The sequence below is a fragment of the Myodes glareolus genome, chromosome 1 (genome assembly GCF_982192425.1).
Source record: "Myodes glareolus chromosome 1, mMyoGla1.1, whole genome shotgun sequence".
NCBI classification, from domain to species: domain Eukaryota; kingdom Metazoa; phylum Chordata; class Mammalia; order Rodentia; family Cricetidae; genus Myodes; species Myodes glareolus.
The window spans coordinates 84,825,418-84,844,880 of record NC_142026.1 but is presented as its reverse complement, the minus strand read 5'-3'; the positions used below and the strand labels follow the sequence as shown (position 1 = coordinate 84,844,880).

Below are 19,463 nucleotides of genomic sequence, written 5' to 3'. Positions count from 1 at the left end.
ATAAAAAGCCTGCATTGGCAGCATGCATCCATCACCCTGGAGAGAAAATCTAGTGATTAAAAAATTGATCTCATCCACGCTTACTTTAGCTCTCCTCCCAAATTGCAGTTGTTCAGAGTACTCAGCAATGTGTGGTTACTTATTGGCTTATTCATCCAAACCCTCTTCTGACCTAGTTTGGCTCTCTGCTAACTCCCCTTCCTCTTTCTGCTCAGCTTGGTCATGTCACGAGTTTTCATTGTTTGGTGTTCACCTTTAGAACATCACTTAACGTTCATATTTAAAAACATGCAAACATTGGCATCCCTACTTTTTGTGGTTTGAATACATAATGTCTCCCAGAGATTTCGGATGTCTGAACATGTGGTCCCTAGCAGGTGCTCAGGTATGGAAGGTTGTAGAACCCGTAAGAGCTAGGGCCTCTCTGGAGGAGGTGTGTCGGTGGAGATAGGCCGTGAGACTCTAGTTCAGTCCCATTTCCTGTCTTCTCTCTGCTTCCTGACTTGGGACACAGTGTGACCAGCAGCCTCATGCTCCTGCCACTGTGCTATCTGTACCACAGTGAACTGTGCCCCTTCTTAACCAGGAGCCAAAGTAAGCCCTTCTCTGTAGTGGTGTTTCATCTGTATCTTAACAAATAAAGCTTGCCTGAAGATCAGAGAGTAAAACATCCACACTGCTCAGCCTTATAGACCAGCCAGTGGTAACACACATCCTTAATCCCAGTAGCCACATTAGTTGCCAGAGAAACTGGGCAATGCATGCCTTTAGTTCCATAATCCCAGCCCTAGAGAGGATTATAAAACAGGAGGAGACAGCTTTCAGACACAGTCTCATTCTGAGATTCCTGGAGTGCTGTGGGACAGTGGTCTGTATTCTGTCAATTATATTTTAAAAAAATGCTGATTGGCCAGTAGCCAAGCAGGAAGTATAGGCAGGAAAACCAGACAGGAAGTAGAGGCGGGAAATGAAAACAGGAGAATTCTGGGAAGAAGAAAGCTTGGTCCGCAGTTCTGTCCCAGCCACAGAAGAAGCAAGATGTGACTGCCCCGCCGAATAAGGTACTGAGCCACGTGGCTAACATAGACAAGAATAATGGGCTAATATAAGTTATAAGAGTTAATAAGAAGCCTGAGCTAATGAGACAATCAATTTATAACTAATGTAGACCTCTGTGTGATTTCTTTGGGACTTAACGACTATGGGAACCAGGCAGGACAGAAAACTCAATCAACACTGGAGACAGGACTGTCATTTTTGGACTGAGGTCGAGGTAAGAGCCAGTGGCTGTCAGTTTTGCTTTTCAGATCCTCAGGTTGAACTCCAATTTTTCTCTGACTTTTGTTAATCTTACATCACTTCTCTCCTTCATTTGCTTTTGTCACAGCCACTCTTTCTAGTCCCTCCTTCAGAATTTTATTCTGAAGCTGTCATGGTCATTGTGCATTCTCTTTGACAACTACATCTCCCCGCTTTGGAACGCTGACACTATGGTTAATGCAGAACCAGGCAGGAAGTTCTTCCTCCTTTATCTGCAGTTTGGGTCATGATTATTGAAGGACACTGTTCCTAATATTGAGTACAAATGTACTTAATTATTTTCCTTTTGTACATAACACAAAAGTTATTCTATAAGCTTGAAAACATCTGGATAGTTGTTTAGGTTGAATAGGACTTGTGGGGGCGTTGTTTGTTGTGAGACAGGATCTCACATTGCCCACCCTGGCCTTAGACCCTTTATGTAGATGGGGTTGATCTCTTGATCTCCTACCTCTACCTCTCAAGTGCTGGCAGTACAGGTGCGTGTTATCTAAGATTTGTTTTTGATTGACATGTAACAGCTTTCCATGTTCATGGGCAGTGTGATGTTTGGATACATTTGCACAATGCGTAACAACTTTCGCCATAAGTCAGCAGTTCCCGACCTGTGGGTCACGACACCTTTGGGACTGCATAGCAAATATCCTGCATATCAGATATTTACATTACGATTCCTAACGGTAGCAGAGTTGCAGTTATGAAGTAGCAATGAAATAATATTATGGTTCGGGGTCAGCACAGCATGGGAAACTGTATTAAAGGGCTGCAACTTTAGGGAGGTGTTCCCTTGTGTTTGTGTTAAGAACCTCAGAGTCCTCTCTTCTGGCTTTTTGAACTATGCAGCACGTAGTAACTGTAGTTACTGTATGTGCTGTGTGGGAGCATCAGAAGCTCATCCTGCCTCCCTGCCCCTGCCGGACTCCAGCGCACTTGGCACCTTGACTCTGAAGTACTTGTGTTGCCTTTCTTTCCTGACGGTGTTTGCAGGGCTGTGAGGGTCAGAGCCTGAGCCCCGGAAGTAACAAGCAGGCTTACATTCCTGTCATCTAGGCCAGTTAGAGACAATACTGAAAGGCAGAGAAGGTTTCCTCAGTGTGGCCCCATTGGGAAGAGCAGGAAAATGGGCCAAGGACACACATCCCTTCCAGCCACCTGGCAGGAGGTTTAGTTTAGAGAGGGCTAGAGGTACACACGGGTCTCAGTTCAGGTCAAAGCGTGTGACCACCACCGTTGTCCTTGCTCCAGTTTCTCCTGCAGCTGTCCGTGTGTGAAATCTCTTTTCCTTTTCCCAGCATGCAGCCTCTGAGAACATTTCAGCTTCTCATGGTCCATTGTCTCCATGGTCTGTCAGCCAAAGGGAAGGGCACAAGTGTCTCTTGAGGGCCTCTTCCTCTGGCCTGACTTATGCGTCTCACAGTCTCCGGGTGGGAGCCATGCTGTGGCAGTTCTGTGCCCTTTACCTGTGGCCCCACCTTTTCGTCCTGTTAGCCCCACTCTCCCCAGTTAGCCATCACCATGTCCTTGTCCTCAGCGACCTTGTCACAGAACCTGCCTCCAGCCTCCTCTAGGGCAGGCTGTGCTCAGAGCTGTGGCAGGACTGTCATTCTGGAGCCTGCCCTCTCTGTCCTCCTGACTGATCTGTTGTCTCCTCCTCAGCTTCCTCCTCAGAGCAGAAAGGGGCTATAGGATTCCTGCTGCTCACCCCAGGTGCCCTGTGGCTGAGGACCTCACCACCCTCCCAGCTGCTCAGGGAAGAACGTGAGAACCCTTTGGGCCACAGGAAGTTTTCCTGGGAGCCACCAGCCTGTACTGCCCTAGCTTCTATTCCCTAGTCTTGGCTTTAGTGCCCTGGTGTTGGTGTCGAATCGTTTTAGGGGAAATTGGGTGTAAAGGCCACAACTAAATTTCAGTATTATTGTCCATAAAGCTTCAGTTCAAACTCAGTTTCCTCAGTCCAAAAAAACTTGTAGGGCTAAGAATAGATGTCAGCGATAGAGCACTTGTCTAGTGTCAGACCCTGGGTTTGATCCCCAGCTTAAGTTGGGGGGGGAGGGGAAGAAGGAGGAAGGGAAGAGGGACAGAAGGGGTAGGGGAAGTAGAGGGAGGAGAAAAAAGGGAAGCAGTGCCTGTGTAATAATAATAGGCGGGAAATTGGTGACAATTCTTGGAAAAAAGTATTTAAATCCTTCCTCACCACTATTCATCAAAAATTGTATAATTAAAGTCCTAACCCTTATAAAGTTTTTAATGACTTTACTTGCTAAAGCAGTTAGCCAGATGGTTGAACAAAATAGTATTGAAAAGAATGAAGAAAAAAGCTGTGAAAGTCAACAAGGGAAGGGAAAAAACCTCAGGGCATCATCAAACAGACCACAAAAGTGTCACACCTTAAAACAGCTCTGTTTCTCAAGTCAAGAGGGGACACCAGACAAACTTCTACTGCAAAGCGTAACTTCTTTGCAGCTCAGATTTAAAGGCCACTTCCTCAAGCTGGGCAGCAGGCCTGGCCTTCGCTGTGGATCTAAAAACAGTTAGTCCTCTGGTCACCCTCTAGGAAAGGCCCTCAGGTCCCGCTATGATGATGGCTCATGGAGATAGAAGCGAACTTAAGAGGCACAGAGTTCTGACACAGGGGTTTCCCTCACTGACTTCCTCCACTGTGCATCGTATCTGATCCCTCTGGGGTAAGCGTTTCAAGGCCCCTGCTGCTCTACCCCAAGACTCTAGGAAGACAGGAAAGGGTCTGTGGAGGGCAGAGCCTATCTCCACAGCCTGTGTCTCTTTGTAGGGCAGGCAAGGACCTGTAGGATGCATTGGAACCTCCCATGGTGACAGGCAGTAGCCACAGTCTGAGCAGCTCTGCTGAGGGAGGTGACTGTCACTCCGAGTCCGGCACAAGGGAAGGTGGTGTGGTTGAGTCTCAGTCTTCCACATTTGCCATAGTCGTTCTTCTGCGCTGGGAAGTAAGCCCAGTGTGGCAGTTCTGTCCTGTCACCTGGGGTCCAGCTCCGAAGAAGGGGCGCTGCTCTAGCGGCACCTTCTCCTGAGCGGGTGTGGAATTCTGCTGACGGGGACTTTGGCTGCTGGATGTAATGTCAAAGTAACTTCTCATGTAACTGTTCCACAGTTTTATGCCCTGTCTGGGGTGCAGTTCAGCTGGAGACTATTTATTTCATATACTTTTTTTATTTCTTTTTTTCCTTTTTATTGAGGTCTTTATTTTTTTCTGCCCCCCTCCCAACTTCTCTCCTCCCCTTCAACCCTCTCCCAAGGTCCCCATGCTCCCAATTTACTCAGGAGATCTTGTCTTTTTCTACTTCCCATGTAGATTAGATCCATGTATGTCTCTCTTAGGGTCCCCATTGTTGTCTAGGTTCTCTGGAATTGTGGTTTGTGGGCTGATTTTCTTTGCTTTATGTTTAAAAACCACCTATGACTGAGTACATGTGATAATTGTCTTTCTGGGTCTGGGTTACCTCACTCAAAATGATGTTTTCTAGCTCCATCCATTTTGCTGCAAAATTCAAGATGTCATTATTTTTTTCTGCTATGTAGTACTCCATTGTGTAAATGTACCACATTTTCCTTATCCATTCTTCTTCATATACCTTTTATATATATATAAGAAACTATTAACTGTTTCGTTGGAAGTGTCACCCCAGCCCCTGACATCCATTCTAAAATGTTTGGGTGGAACTTTCTACCCCAAGCCTCTCCCTGGGAGTTACTGTAGTCCAGACTCCACCTCTGAGAAAGGTCACCGCCAAATGGTGACCACTCCCCAGAGAGGTTCAAGACCACTCACACAGGATGTTTAAAGTGCCCCCCAGAGAATGAACATGTGGTCTTCCCGGTTCTCCTTTCTCCTCTCAGTGTTTTCCCAGAGAGCCACCTGGGAGCACTGGCATCCATTAAACCTAAGCTTTTTCTAATTCCGTTTGGTTTGGTCTGATTTGGATTATTGCTTTGGTGGAGAGGCTTATGAGGCCATAAAAACTTTACTGTAACTAGTAACCATAGCCTAGCAAATTAGAAGGTAATTTTAACTAATAGTAAAAATAATAAGTATAATGCTCTCTTCCTGACCACAATACATAGTTAAGCTCTTTGTCTCCCAATTATGAATGTAGTGTAGATAAGAAAATGCAAGGTTCCGTTTTCTAGAAATTTAATTGCAGTAAAAGGAGCAGCGGACTGCTTCCTGCGGCCTGGCTCCCAGCTAGTTTACCCAAAATAATTACACGGAAACTGTATTCATTTAAACACTGCCTGGCCCATTATATCTAGCCTCTTCTTGGCTAACTCTCACATCTTGCTTTAACCCATATCTAGTAATCTGTGTAGCACCACGGGGTCGTAGCTTACCGGGAAGATTCTAACCTATGTCCATCTTGGGCGGGAGCTTCATGGCATCTGCCTCCTTCCCTTCTTCCCAGTATTCTGTTCTGTCTACTCCACCTATCTAAGATACTGTCCTATCAAAAGGCCAAGGCAGTTTCTTTATTTGACCAATGAAAGTAACATATAGACAGAAGGCCCTCCTACACCATTTAATGACTGTGAAAGAATTATTTGCCCTCCCCCCTGTTTGGAATAGAAAAGCATTACAGAGATGCTGTGAACCTCAGAGTAGCATCCTGAAGGATGCAGATGGGGGGAAAGCGCTTGAACGAAGAGAAGCCCCGTTTCCCCTTCAACTTCACATGCTTTCATATGTATGTAAGGTGGGCAGGACTGCTGGACAAATGCCTGCGGCTGCTTTGTGCATAGAATTAATACAAAACTGGGCACGCTGGTGGAAGAACGCATTATGGCTCAGCTTTGTAACTGTAATATAGTTCCCTTGACGTGTGTGGTTTTCCCTCATGGTTTGGATAGTACTCCAAAGTGGTTCTGGATTGCAGGGGCAAGGAAATGATTCACAGCTGTGTGATAATGGTATTGAATCTGTCCTGTCCTGGAGGTCGTCCAGTGGCTCAGAGAGTTCATCTAGAGACCAGGTGACCTTCTCCCTCTTCAAAGCTTGTAAGTGTTAACGGTAGTAGGTTCTTAGGCCAGGTCAGGTGACCCTGTCGGATTGTTGACTGTGACATCTGCTGTAAGCCACAGTGGCATGGGAAACCTGGGCTAACTGAAATGCTTGCCAAGACTGGGTACCCTGTGGCTCTGATTCCCAGCCAAGAGCCAGGCAGCCAAGAGGCACTGGGTAGTTGCTGACGGCAGTGATTGGCTCGCTCCTCTCCTGTGCTTGTCTGCCCTGGAGGAGACATAGATAGAGAAGCAGCATTGCTGGAGGGCTGAGCCATGGGAGCGACCAAACTCGACCACAAGGAGGACAAGTACATTGCTATTCTTAGCATTTTGTACACTTGCTGAACCCCACCAGGCTGTCAAGGCGCCTGGTTTGTCCTTCTAGGATGTCTGTCCAAAGACTCCCTCCCTGGTGAGGATGGAGTCCTCAGCTGCCACCCCTTCTGTCTTTCTGGGGTTGTCTTCATGAGGATGAGGTAGAAACACTAGCATGGTGATGTTGCATCCCCTGAAAGGCAGTTTGAGTTCTGAGGAACAGATAAGTTAGATTCTCTCTGCGTGTATGAGGCCTGCGTGACTGATCGCTTCCTTACCACTATTCCAGGTTGACCTTGCACTCTCTGCAACCCTCTGCCTCAGCCTCCCGGGTGCTGGAATTTTAGGCATGCATCACCATGCCCAGTCCAGCCCAGCCCCCAACCCCTTCCAGGCACTTGTTCTTTCTGAGAGGCCAAGAAAGCTTTAAGAGTTGATGGTACTAAGCAGGCAGAGTTCTTGACTACGTGCTGAGAAGTATCGCATTAGTCTTCCAGCAGTCATGAGGGCAAGGCCCTAAGCACCCAAACAGTGAGGGACAAGGTCCTAAGTTGCAACACAGGCCCCATATGTAGTGTGAAGACCGGAGACTTAAGAAATGTTTTCAGAATTGAAATTCATAGGTGATGAGGGATGAGTCCCTGTGTCCTAGTGAGATTTCCCCAGCACAGGACTTACTAATTTCGAGGAAGCCTGTGGTACCCACCAGCACTGGGGCTGGCCTTGGCTAGGATTCAGTGTGGAGACTGTGTTTCCTACAGTCTCAGCTTTGTTTTCTGTTGACTGAGTTTTCTGTCCTGCCCAGTTCCTGCAATCATTAAGTCTTAAAGAAATCACACAGAGGTCTGTATTAATGATAAACTGATTGACCCATTATCTCAGGCTTCTTATTAACTCTTATAACTTATATTAATCCATTTTTCTTATCTATGTTAGCCACATGGCTTGGTACCTTTTTCAGCGGGGCAATCACATCTTCCTTCTTCTGTGATTGGGACAGGACTGGGGAGCAGTGGCTTCCTTCTTCCCAGAATTCTCCTGTTCTCATTGACCCGCCTCTACTTCCTGTCTGGTTGTCCCACCTATACTTCCTTCCTGGCTACTAGCCAGTCAGCTTTTATTTAAAACATAATTGACAGAATATAGACAATTGTCCCGCACCAGTCTTCTGGCAGTTTCTGTGAAATGCTGCAAGGGAGGGAATCACCATACATTTAAGTGATTATGAAGGGCCTGTCCTGACTGTACAGTCGGCTGGAGGAGAGAGGAGGTGGTGGGTAGAACTCTCAGTGACTCTTGTCTTCCAGTCAGGGAGGGGTTCCCATCAGCCCATAGTGTGATGCAGAACTGAGGTGAAGATAGTAGGAGGGAGGATCTTATTTGTTAAGTTTTAAACCCTGACAAACAGTTGAGGTACTTATTTAACATATCAAAGCAGATCTGGCTGTCAAGTTCTTCCAGCTTCCCTCAGGTCATACTCATCACACAGGTATGGCTGGCCTAACCCCCTACCCTGAACTCTCCAGCCCAGGGGTTAGGCTGCCCTGACCCCAGAAGCCCTTCTTTATATGATCCAGACATTTTGGTTAACCGCCCTTTTAGGACCTTTGGCCTCCTGACTACTTCACTTGGTTCCCGTCTCTCCCTTTTCCCTTCCTGCCCCCATCTCTCCACGTGGCCCACCTCAGTCTGGTCATGGCCACACTGGACTCTCCCCGATGGTCCCTACCTCTACCCTTTTATCTACAGTAAACTTTCTCCTCCACCACATCTAGGAACAGCCATGGCCTTTCCTTTCCTTTTTACTTTTTTTTTTTTTTTATGAAATACTGAGGAACTCTACAAAGAAAGGGTAGAAATTTGACTGGGGTGGACATTCTAGATAGAAAAGGAGAGAGAAGAAGACTGGGCTGGGTTTGGGTTTAGGCCCTCCCATGAGCCCCGGGTGCTGCCCAGAGCTTGTCCATGCCCACTCCTCCTCCTGTTAGTGCCACACCCTAAGTATTGCCCCTGTTTTCCCCAGGAAGATACCATGGGGACAGACTGAGACTCTTTCCCAGAAGAGCTGGAAGTTCTTGGAAGGTTTCCCATGAGCACTTCCAGTTACACTGTAACACTGGAAGGTTTCCCATGAGCACTTCCAGTTACACTGTAACACTGGAAGTTATCTCTCTTTCCTCTCTGAAAATGGGACAGACACTGGGTTAAATAGCTGAGAGACTCACCCATTGGGACTCTGATATAGAGCCCAGTCTCCTAGACCAGAGATTTTCATCGCTGTTTGATAAATGGCCTTGGAAACTCTAGATCAATTAGCCCCACTTCTCTCAAAATGAACTGGGTGTGTCTGTTACGTACCTACGCAGCCGTGACAAGATGTTGTGTGATATTGATTGAGTGTAATGCTCTTAGGCGTGCTGCCCTCGGGTTTATGAGATTGTGAATTCTCAGCCTGAGTTAATATTTTATGAGATTCAGTCATAACTAGAGGCTGTGATTTGGAAGCCATGGCAAAGAGTCTCTTCTATACTCAAGGCAGTTGATAGGAACACAAACTACTGTCTGAGCACAAACCCCATATTTGGTGAGGTGGTGATAGATTTTGGCCATTTTTTTTTCATTTAGACCACTGACTTCCAAAGGTGTATTAATTAGTGTTCTCACAAACATTGGCAAGGTGGTCATCTATTTCCCATACTGATCTAAGAACTCCAGAAACTGCATAAGCCTCCTAAGACCTTGCCAGGCAAGCACCATCCTTACCAGTTATATTCCACAGTGAAGGAAGCAGGCACGAAGAAGTGAAATGCCCTTCCCAGCCACACAGCTCTCAGGCAGAGCCATGGGAATTCAAACCCTGATAGTGTTTCCTGAGCTTGTCCGGTGTTAGCCACTGTATGTGCAGCCTCTGTTGTTTACAGGGCTGCATGTTGTGGCTGAGTGCGAAGCCCCTCACCGCCTTCCTCCTGGAGCAACCTGAGACATGCCTGCCATTCTTCTCCTCCCCTGCAGCTATAGGTGGCCCCAGCGCGCTCAGTGTCCTGCTGTTTCTGAGTCTCTTGTCGGCAAGTGTCAGTGACCTTGTCTAACTTCAGAGGGACCAGTCTGTGTCTATGGTCTGTGTGTGCACCTTTGTTGTCACCAAGTATTTGGAGAGTTGAGTGGCAACCACTGTTCTTCCCCAGTACAGTTCAGCAGTAACTGAATGAATCTGCCAGCCATGTGACTAGGCACAAAGGGATGCACAGGCGTAGGGAGGGTGAGGCAGGTGGAGACTCGGTTATGTACAGGATGGACCTTGACCTTGACCGCAGTGATGGGAAAAGGAGAATTCAGGCTTATGTTTGCTTGATTGGAAGTGAGACCCCCACCTCCAGCCCTCCAACACCTATATCCAAGGAGTCTGGGATGATTGGAAGCAGCACCCCACCCTCTCCCCCTGGGAGTTGCCTTGGTCCGGACTCCACTTCCAGAAAGCCTGCCAAGTGCTAACCCCTCCCCAGGGAGAGTCAGGACCACTGCCACAGGCTATTTAGGCGTTCACTGGAAGCTAGAAAAAGGAACATGAGGGCCCTGGGATTTTGTTTGGTCTCCCCCTCTCTCCCTCTCACCATGCTGTCCCGGCCACCCGGGAGCGCTGCATTTATTAAAATCTTTGATTTTTGTCTAATCTGGTTTCATTGTAATTATTTGCATTGGTGGAGAGGTTCCACTTAAGATTATACCTAACAATGTTGTCATGTGAACAGGTCATCACACTTCTTCAAATTTACTTTATATGAACCTAGTTTGGGGCCAGCAAGATGCCTCAGCAGGTAAAGGCACTTTTTCCCAATCCTAGCAACCCGAGTTCAATCCCAGGACCCATGGGAGGGTCCTAGAAGAGAGAGCAGCCCGTGAGGTTGTCCTCTGACTTCCTCTCAAGCCATGGCACAAATGCACAGACGTGTACGCACACACATGCACACACAATACATAGAGTTAAAATTTTGACTTATTTTTAGTTGGTTTGTTATCTTTATCAGGCACAAGTTCATTCAGGGGTAAATGTAGCGTGAGCTTTGGGTGAGCTGAGTGAATGAGCTGTCCCGTTGGCTGACTGGTGTCCACAAAGACTCCATGGGTGCCCTCTCCCCAGGCCTGTATTTCTCCCACCTGACACGTTCTCTTCATGTCCTTGCTCGGTCTTTCACTTCAGCAGCAGAAGTAGCTTAACTTGTGGTGGCAGGAAATGGACTTTTAGGTTAAAGTCTGTAGTTTGTAAACAGAACTTGTTCTTAGGACAGTATGAGTTAAACAACAACTTTCCCAGGCCAATATTAGTTGACGGAGTCCCCTGGAGGGTACTGATGCAGATGCTGAAGCAGACCGTGGAGCAATGCCCCGGGAATCCTATGCATCTCTGGGACTCATGCTACCCAAGCACATGCAGCAGGGTCTGTCCGGGTGCTCTCTAGACTGAGAGTCTCACGCTTGACTTGGTAGCTCAGCGAACCACTTACTGAGACGTGCAGGGGTGCATTCCCAGAACAGGCTAAGAACGAGCTCTGCGTCCCCACGTGGTTTGACCTCCCAGGTGTGGGGCACAATGTGCATTCAGCAGTTTGTTCTCTCTGCTTCTTTCCAGCTGTGTCCTCCCCGCAGCAGCGAGCGTCTGCCAAGATGAAGCCAATAGAGGAAGGGGTGGAAGATGACGACGAGGTCTTTGTGCAGGTGTCTGCAGATCCACTTAGAGGCCGCCAGGTGCACTGATGAGCCTTTAAGTGACCAAGATGGAAGCCGTCCTGACAAGAAGTACCGTGACTTTTAGGTGTTTTGCTTCAGTCCTGCCAGATGGGGAGTGAGGGAGGGCCGCCTGTCCTGTCGGTTAGCTCCTTAAGTTAGCTGCGCCTTCTGACGAGGCCTTGCTCGATTTTGAGATATGTATTTTCTCAGTAGATATATTAATGTCATTTTAATTAATTTTAGAGCTGTCAGCACAAATGCCTTTTCACTTGTTTTTCTAAGTGTGGCTTTTTTTTTCTCACGTGTATCTTTTTCTCTATGATGGTAAATTTAGAACGAGTTGTTCTTTTGATCATTTTAACAATGTAAGTTGAAACTGAGGCTGACATAACATTAAAAATTTTACCTTTTGTTCAGTTGACATTTTCATGGCAAATTTTAGAGAAAGTTTGCTTTGTCTGATTCTGTTTCCTGTCCCAAGACCGGAAGTGCCCCCACTCCACCATCCTGCTCGTTTGGGTTGCAGATCAGCTGGTAGTGACTGCCCTCATCTGAGCGTGCCTGAATGGCCCTCATCCCTGCCCTTACTAGTGATTCAAAACGTGGGCCTTCAGCGCCAGGGAGTGTGAGCATTTCTGAGCTCAGTGCCAACTTGCAGCTAAACTCAACTTTCTGCCTTGTCGTTTGGAGCCATCCTGGCCACCTGCTCAAATGTGGGCATAGGCCTCATGCTAGAGGAAGTAAGGGGAGATGGACTGAGCAGTACATAGGCTGGGGTCACAAAACATCAGCTTTGCCCTTTAGTCTGTGTCTGTGAGCCCACATTGCTCCTCTGGAAGTGGATGCACTGAGCCAGACACAGTGGTTCACATCTGTAATGCCAGCACCTGGGAGGTTAAGGCAGGAGGACAGAGAGTTTGACATCCACCTGGGGTCACCTAGGGAGACTTAGCCGCAAAACAACAGAACATTTCTTTAAGGGCCAGATATTTCCAGAGCTGTGATCGGAGTACAGCCGGGGAGACAATTCACCTGTGGCCATAGGCATAGCCTGGGTATGCTGAGAGGGCCTCCTTACAGATCTATCCTTCCTGCTAGCCACATTCTTAAGGATGGACAGTAGACTTGGTTTTGCCCAAACCATTCAGTTCATGCAGCAGTGGCACAGGGGGCGCTTAGCCAAGGCCACTGGCTGGCTGTGCTAGTCAGGTTTGTCTCATCTACTGGAGCCAACTCTGTGTCATGAAAAGTTCTGAATGAATCTTCTTTGGGGGTGAACTAAGCCTGAATGAAAAGGCAGAATGACATCACTGAACAAGCTCTTAATTCTGGAAATCTAAAGACAGAGATGAATCAGCCTTGACTGAGGCTATGACTGTCAACCAGGAGACACGTTCTCCATTACCACATGAGAGATGGGTCAGATAGTGTGGATCTGTTTCCATGAGCCTACTTAGCTCCCCCACACGTGAGGCTGATTTACAGTCACTCTGGAAATGGCGCTCCCCCGAGAAGACAGGAATATCAGGTTCCACTGCGGCCGAAGTCTTCATGTGTGGTGACTGCATAGACTGTCCCGCCCCAGATGGTAGAAAAGGTGACCTCCGCTGATCGGCTGGGATCTAGAGCTGAGGTGTCGGGAGTGCTGGGAGTGAAGCTGTGTGAAAAGCGCTCTGTTAAACCTGCGTAATTTAGAATCGTTTACTCTTCTCATGGAAACGTACGTATCAGTGTCACCGATAGCGAAGATCATAATCTTACGGTGAGGAATCTTCAGAGAGCCACTTAGTCTGAGTAAGAAACTTGAGACTGTTTTTAAGGTCGTACCTCCAAGAAAGACAAAGACTTGGAGAACAGGAGCCTAAGCCATTGAGTAGCCCTCCCACATAGCCTTGACTGCACACGAGCAAAGGAGGAAATAGAGAAAGAACTCTAAGTGTTAGGTCTATGGACAACTTTAGATCCATTTACACAAATGAACAAGTATAGTTTTCTGCAAAGCATAAATTAATAGACTGAAAGATGTTTGTACCAGTCTCCAAAAAGATGCTTCCTCTGGTTTTAGCATTCAGTTAGCTCTGAGATCAATGTTCAGAAAATGCTCTGCAGAAACTCTTCTTATATATGTCCCTGATGTATGTCTAACATCAAGTCAGTTTTATGACCTTAACGTAGTAGCTATACTAAAATGTATTTGTCACTTAGACTATGTTGAAAGTCCTCAGAACATTCATATTTATAAAACAGATAACACAGACATAGTACTCTACTTCTCTATCTTACATTAGTCATTCCCAGTTGTCCTCAGCTACTCCCCATGTGTCAGAGGCTCTCCGGCATGTTGGAAGAGTTTGTGTTGTTTGTTTTAACTCAGAGCATCAGTGTCTGTTTCCTGCTTCCATTAGGGTCCTCAACAGGCATTTGGCTGCGGGTGGACCAGCCTTTAGGAAAAGCTGGTGGGACCTGTGTACTTTTGTGTCCCCGTGCACTCGGGTTGAGGCATGTCCTCCAGGACAGGTGGTGGTTCCCAGCCTCCCAGTTCCTCCTTTAGGGCTTGATCTGCCTACAGACCCCCCGGGTACCTCTCTAAGGGTTTAGTTTTTATTTAAACCCATTTGTTTGGTCATTTCTACAGCTGCTCTTTGGAGACCTCTGACCCTGCCATGCCTGTTTCTTTTTTCCTTCTGTTTCCTGGTTCCCTACGTCTCTGTCACCAAGCCGGAGTGCCTGGAATTTCCACCTACTCAGCTCAGTGCCAGGGGTTGGTAGCTCCGTCCCTGGCAGCAGCCGTGCTTTAATTAGCACAGTACCTCGAAACACCTTGGGTACCATGACATAGTGCAGGCGTTATAATGTAAGGAAGCTGATGGTAAGAGCCACGTACAGGCGTCCTGTTAAACGCGCAAGCTTTTAAGATGGAGAACTTCATGAATGCTTTATGCAGACACATTCCAGCAAACTCCGGGTGCCGTTTACAGTAGCGTTCACTTTATATTGAAGGTGTATGTCTGAGTATAGTGTTACTGTTCAGATTCACTTCATACATTGTCATTCGATCAAATAAATTTTTACTTAGAAAATGTATGTATTTTCCGTCTTATGCCTCTTGCACTTAGGGCTTGGTCTTAACCCTATGCCCAAGAGCAGGAGTTGGCGTAGTTAACTGCAGAGGGTAAAAGAGCCAATCTGCTAAGCCGCCCTGAGAGTTCGTCCTGTTGGGTTGGTTTTGTTCTTAAGTGGCCCAGGGTCTGCTGTCTTGACTCTGTTTGGCCAGGATAAGAGAATGTTGCAAGCAATGTCGGCCATTGACCAGACACAATTCTGAAGCCTTTGCAGTTTCCCTTCTGGCACAGAGATTCACTCTGAGCATCCCTCCTAGCTCCAAAAGGTTCAGCAATTCAGGGGTCTCTTGAGCCCAAGGCCCCTGCACCTGCCCTAGAGGATATTTTGTTCTTAGAAACCCACACTTTATTTCACCAGGTCTCCAAGGTTTTTAAAAGTTTATTATATGAGTGTCAGTCTGCATGTGTGTGCACCATGTGCATGCCTGGCACCCACAGAGGACAGAAGAGGTGTTAAATCCCCTGGAACTGAGTTACGGACAGTTCTGAGCCCTGTGGATACAGGGAGCTGGACCTGGGTCCTCTATAAGAGCAGCCAGTGCTCTTAACTACTAAGCCATCTCTCCAGTTCCAAGTTTATTTTAGTAAAATAATAAATACCTCACTGCTCTGCTCTACCATCTCCTATATAGGAACATACAGTTAACGTCTGTGCTGTTACTGAGATGTGGGGAGCAGATTAAGTACTGCATATTGTTAACATAATGTATATTGCTGACATTCTCATAGCCATGTCAAAAGCCCAGTGCTTCAGGCCCATGGAAATTTGCAAAGCCTTTTTCTGGTCCAAGTACAAGTGTTTACAATGGATCGACCAGTGTCTATGGAAACTGTCAACTACAGCTTCCTCCTGGATGAGTACAGCCTGACAGTTTTCCTAAAAACACCTCCTGAGAAGACTAGCGGAAGCTGCCTCCTCTTCATTCAGTGTATGCCACAAACCCGCCCCTCGCTCAGTGTATACCACAAACCTGCCCCTCGCTCAGTGTATACCACAAACCTGCCCCTCGCTCAGTGTATACCACAAACCTGCCCCTCACTCAGTGTATACCACAAACCTGCCCCTCGCTCAGTGTATACCACAAACCTGCCCCTCACTCAGTGTATACCACAAACAAACCTGCCCCTCGCTCAGTGTATACCACAAACCCACCCCTCACTCAGTGTATACCACAAACAAACCTGCCCCTCGCTCAGCTGACTGCAGCTGAACCCACCTCCTCTACTCAGATATATAAAATAAATGAGCTAAACTTCAGGCTTGCTGCTGCTGTGTCTCCATCAGAGCACACGGGCCACCCAGTCTCAGCTCCTCTGTACCATGTCTGTGTGTCTGTCCTTCCTCATCATCCCAGGCATGCCAGTCCCTGACCCTTGCAGATCCTGGCATCAAAGCAATTGGAAAATTTGCAGGCAGAGGTGAAAATCGTTCTGGTGGAGCCCTTTACCTGCAGGGAAAAGCCAATGTCTTCTTCTTAATTATTTTTCAGTGTGTGAGTGTTGTGCCTGCATGAATGTGCACGTGTGCCACCTGATGCCTGCAGAGAGGTCAGAAGAGGATGTCAGGGCCCCTGGGACTGGGATTACAGACAGTTTGTGAGCTGCTATGTATGTGCTGGGAATTGAACCCAGGTCCTCTGGAAAAGCAGTCAGTGCTTCTAAGCTCAAGCCGTCTTTCCAGTCAGTCACCCAAAGCTGATATTGTTAGCACAGTCATCAGAGTTCTTCCTCCATCCAGTTCCTTCTCTCCTGTACCTCAGCCAGGGCACATCAGCCACCTACTGTCTACCATGCCTGCGTTTCCCCTCCAGTGGGCACTTCGCAGTAAACAGTTACATCTTCCTGTTGCCGTTTGTATCCCCTGTGAAGTCCAGTGTGTTCTTGCTTGTCACCCTTTGTGGTAAAGAGTTCATACACACTATGACTGCTTATAGCTGGCATCCGTATCTGTGGAGTCAGCCAGTCTTGAATCGGAAACACTGAGGCTGGATGTGGTGGCACATGCCCTTAATCCTAATGCTTGGGAGGCAGAGGCAGGCTGAACTGAGTTTCCTGCCAGCCTGATGTACAGTGAGTTCCTAAACCAAACAGAGCTGCATAGAGAGACTCTGTCTCAATTTTTCTAAAGTGGAGGGAATTATGTCTCTATTGAATATGTGAAGGCTTTCCCACGTTTCACCGGGGCCCCAGACACAGTGTAACGGCTTTTTACCCAGCCTTTGCTTTGTGTTAGGCATGCTAAGTCATCTAATGCTGAATAAAGTACGTGGGGGGGGGGGGGCACAGAGTTTTGGTGGCTTTTTTTCCCCGTTTTATGTAAGAGACTTGAACATCTGCTGGGGTTCTAGAACCAAATCTTGCCAGTTAATAATTAGAAAATATCATAGGCAGGTTTATTAGGAATATGAAATATTTAGATATTCGAATGGTGGCTGGGGTGATAGGAAGAATCACTTTGGAGCGTGTAGGAAGTGCGCCCTCTGCTGGTGCCACTGAGGTACAACGAGGCTTCCAGTTCAGAATGTGCAACTCTAGCCAAGCACTCTTCCTCCGTCTATTTTAACTCCCTCCCTCCCTCCCCTCCCTCCCTCCCTCCCTCCCTCCCTCCCTCCCTCCCTCCCTCCCTCCCTCCCTCCCTCCCTCCCTCTCTTAATCTCTCTCCTTCCTCCCTCTCTCCCACTCTTTCTTTCCTCTTCCCCATCTTTTTTTTTTTTTTTTTTTTTTTTTTTGAGACAGGTTTTGATAATCAGTGAGGCTGGCCTCCAGCCTCCTGCCTCAGCTTCCTGGGTGCTTGGATTGAAGGCATACACCACCACACATAGCCTTCTCTGTTTCTTAAAAGTCAAAACTGTTTCATTAAAAAAATTATTTTAAAATGCACTTTTATCTATATGATTTGTTGCATGGTGTTAATTTGTAGACATTTTTACCGGTTTTGTGTGCTGAGGAGCGTGACTGCCCACATCTGGAGGTCAGAGGTCAGCCTGTGTGAGTCGGTTCTTTCTCCACTGTGTGAAGCTGGAGCATAGGGAACACTGCCCATCAAATTCGGCATCCAGCATCTTCATCTGGTGCGGGAGAATTATCTGTATTCTGTCAATCATGTATTTTAATAAAACGCTGATTGGCCAGGCAGGCTGTATAGGCGGGAAAGCCAGACAGGAAGTAGGGGTGGAGCAAAGAGACTGGGAGTATTCTGGAAGCAGAGCTCCCTCAGCCACTCCTGCGCAGATCGCAGATCACTGAGGAAGCAACATGTAAGCTGCCCCCGCTGGAAAAGGTACTGAGCCATTATGGCTAACATAGATAATGATAATGGATTAATATAAGTTACAAGGACTAATAAGAAGCCTGACCCAATGGGCCAATCAGTTTATAACCTAATGGAGTCCTGTGTATAATTTCTCTTTGGGATTTGCCAGCTGTTGGGGTACCAGGCGGGACAGAAGCCCCAACAAGCCGGCCCCTGTCATGTTACATTCATCCTCCGAGCCATCTCACTGGCCTGAAACGTGCAGCCTCAATCGACCTAAACCTTGAGGTTTCATACTTCTAGGCCCCCTACTATAGAATAGTGTAGCAGAACTTCTCACTGCTGTCTAAATATAATGGATCAACTTCTCCCCATCCCCCCACCCCAGCAGGAACTTTTCACGCTTCCAGAGACCTACTATGAATGGACTGCATTATGACATGCTTTTCTGTGTGACATGATTTAGGTCATATTCTCCATATCCCGTCAAGAAAAGCTTCTGCTGGACGGCGGTGGTGCATGCCTTCCATCCCAGGAGCCAGGAAGAGGCAGGCAGATCTCTATGAGTTTGAGGCTAGCTTGGTCTACAAGAGCAAGTTCCAGGAGAACCTGGGCTACACAGAGAAACCTTGTGTCAACAAAACCAAAAGAAGAAAAAGGAAAAGAGCTTCATGGGGTTCCATTTGAAACTAATTACCAACTGAAAACAGCATGGGTTATTAATGTGTGCTTCTGAAAAGTGGGATCGCTACTTTTGGATGCGGCCCATAGTTACTGTCTGCTTTGATCTGGAGTGAGGCAGGGGACTTGAGGGAGGCTCTAGGGAACTGGTAGGAGCTACTGTATATATATGTTTGAGGTTTCACCCTCAGATAGGCCTGGCTTCCTTATTTCTGTTAAGGCTTGATACAAGAGAGTCCACTCTGACTCTGACGGTTTCCACAGTGGAGCAGAAGCACAGAGAAGCACGTGATGCGAACACGGAACTCTGTGCTCAAAGGGTCCAGGCTTCTGGTCTTCCTGTAAGAAAACAAGCATTCATTACCGAAACACGTTGGCCTGCCCGTTTTATCAAGCTCTCCTGTCATGTACACATCACATCACCATACTTGCTGCAGGCTAGCTCCCTGGAGAGGACAGACAGGGTGGCCATGCTTCCCTCCATCAGCTGGGAGGTGCCCCAGTCCGGCTGCACATTTCGAAGTGGAATTCAGGCTGTGCAGAGCACGCACGTTTCAGTCTTGGTCTGGAGAGTCTTATACAGACGCTGAAGATATCCATTTCTAGGTATCAATACACGCACACTCTGCTAGTTCCCTGTGCATGCAGCCGCCTCCTCTGCATGCCGGCTACTGACCCGACAGGGGAGGAGGCCTCCACCCTTCTGCCTGACCAGCCACATACACAGCTGCTCTTCCTCTCTCACCCTCTCCTGCCTTCCTTCACAGGCCTGCCAAGGACTAAGCCTGCCTTCTGGTCCTGACCTGTGAGGAAAGGAAGCAAAGGGTGCGTCCCCTTTCTGTGAGGCCTTTTTCCTTTTGTTCTTCGAGTCACTTGAGTTCTGATACACAGTGAGGATTTGGAATACAGACGTCTATATTCAAGAAGAGCGAGCAAGGCGTACAGGTCTAGTGAGCTTCTCCTAACAGCTCAGCAGCAAGCAGGGAAGCAGACTATGATGTTATGGAAACAGGTCT

General features: G+C 47.5%; 1 protein-coding gene across 5 annotated transcripts in view; it reads left to right on the top strand.

Annotated features, from left to right (window-relative positions):
* Popdc1 (popeye domain cAMP effector 1) overlaps positions 1-11,812 on the top strand; it is a 34,182-nt gene extending 22,370 nt beyond the window's left edge. For all 5 annotated transcript variants that reach the window (XM_087910549.1, XM_087910544.1, XM_087910539.1 and 2 more), the window contains one exon: positions 11,294-11,812. In XM_087910549.1, coding sequence (XP_087766675.1) covers positions 11,294-11,418 — 125 coding nt within the window. In that variant the 3' untranslated portion in view covers positions 11,419-11,812. The remainder of the gene's footprint in view (positions 1-11,293) is intronic.
* Positions 11,813-19,463: the final 7,651 nt, after the last annotated feature.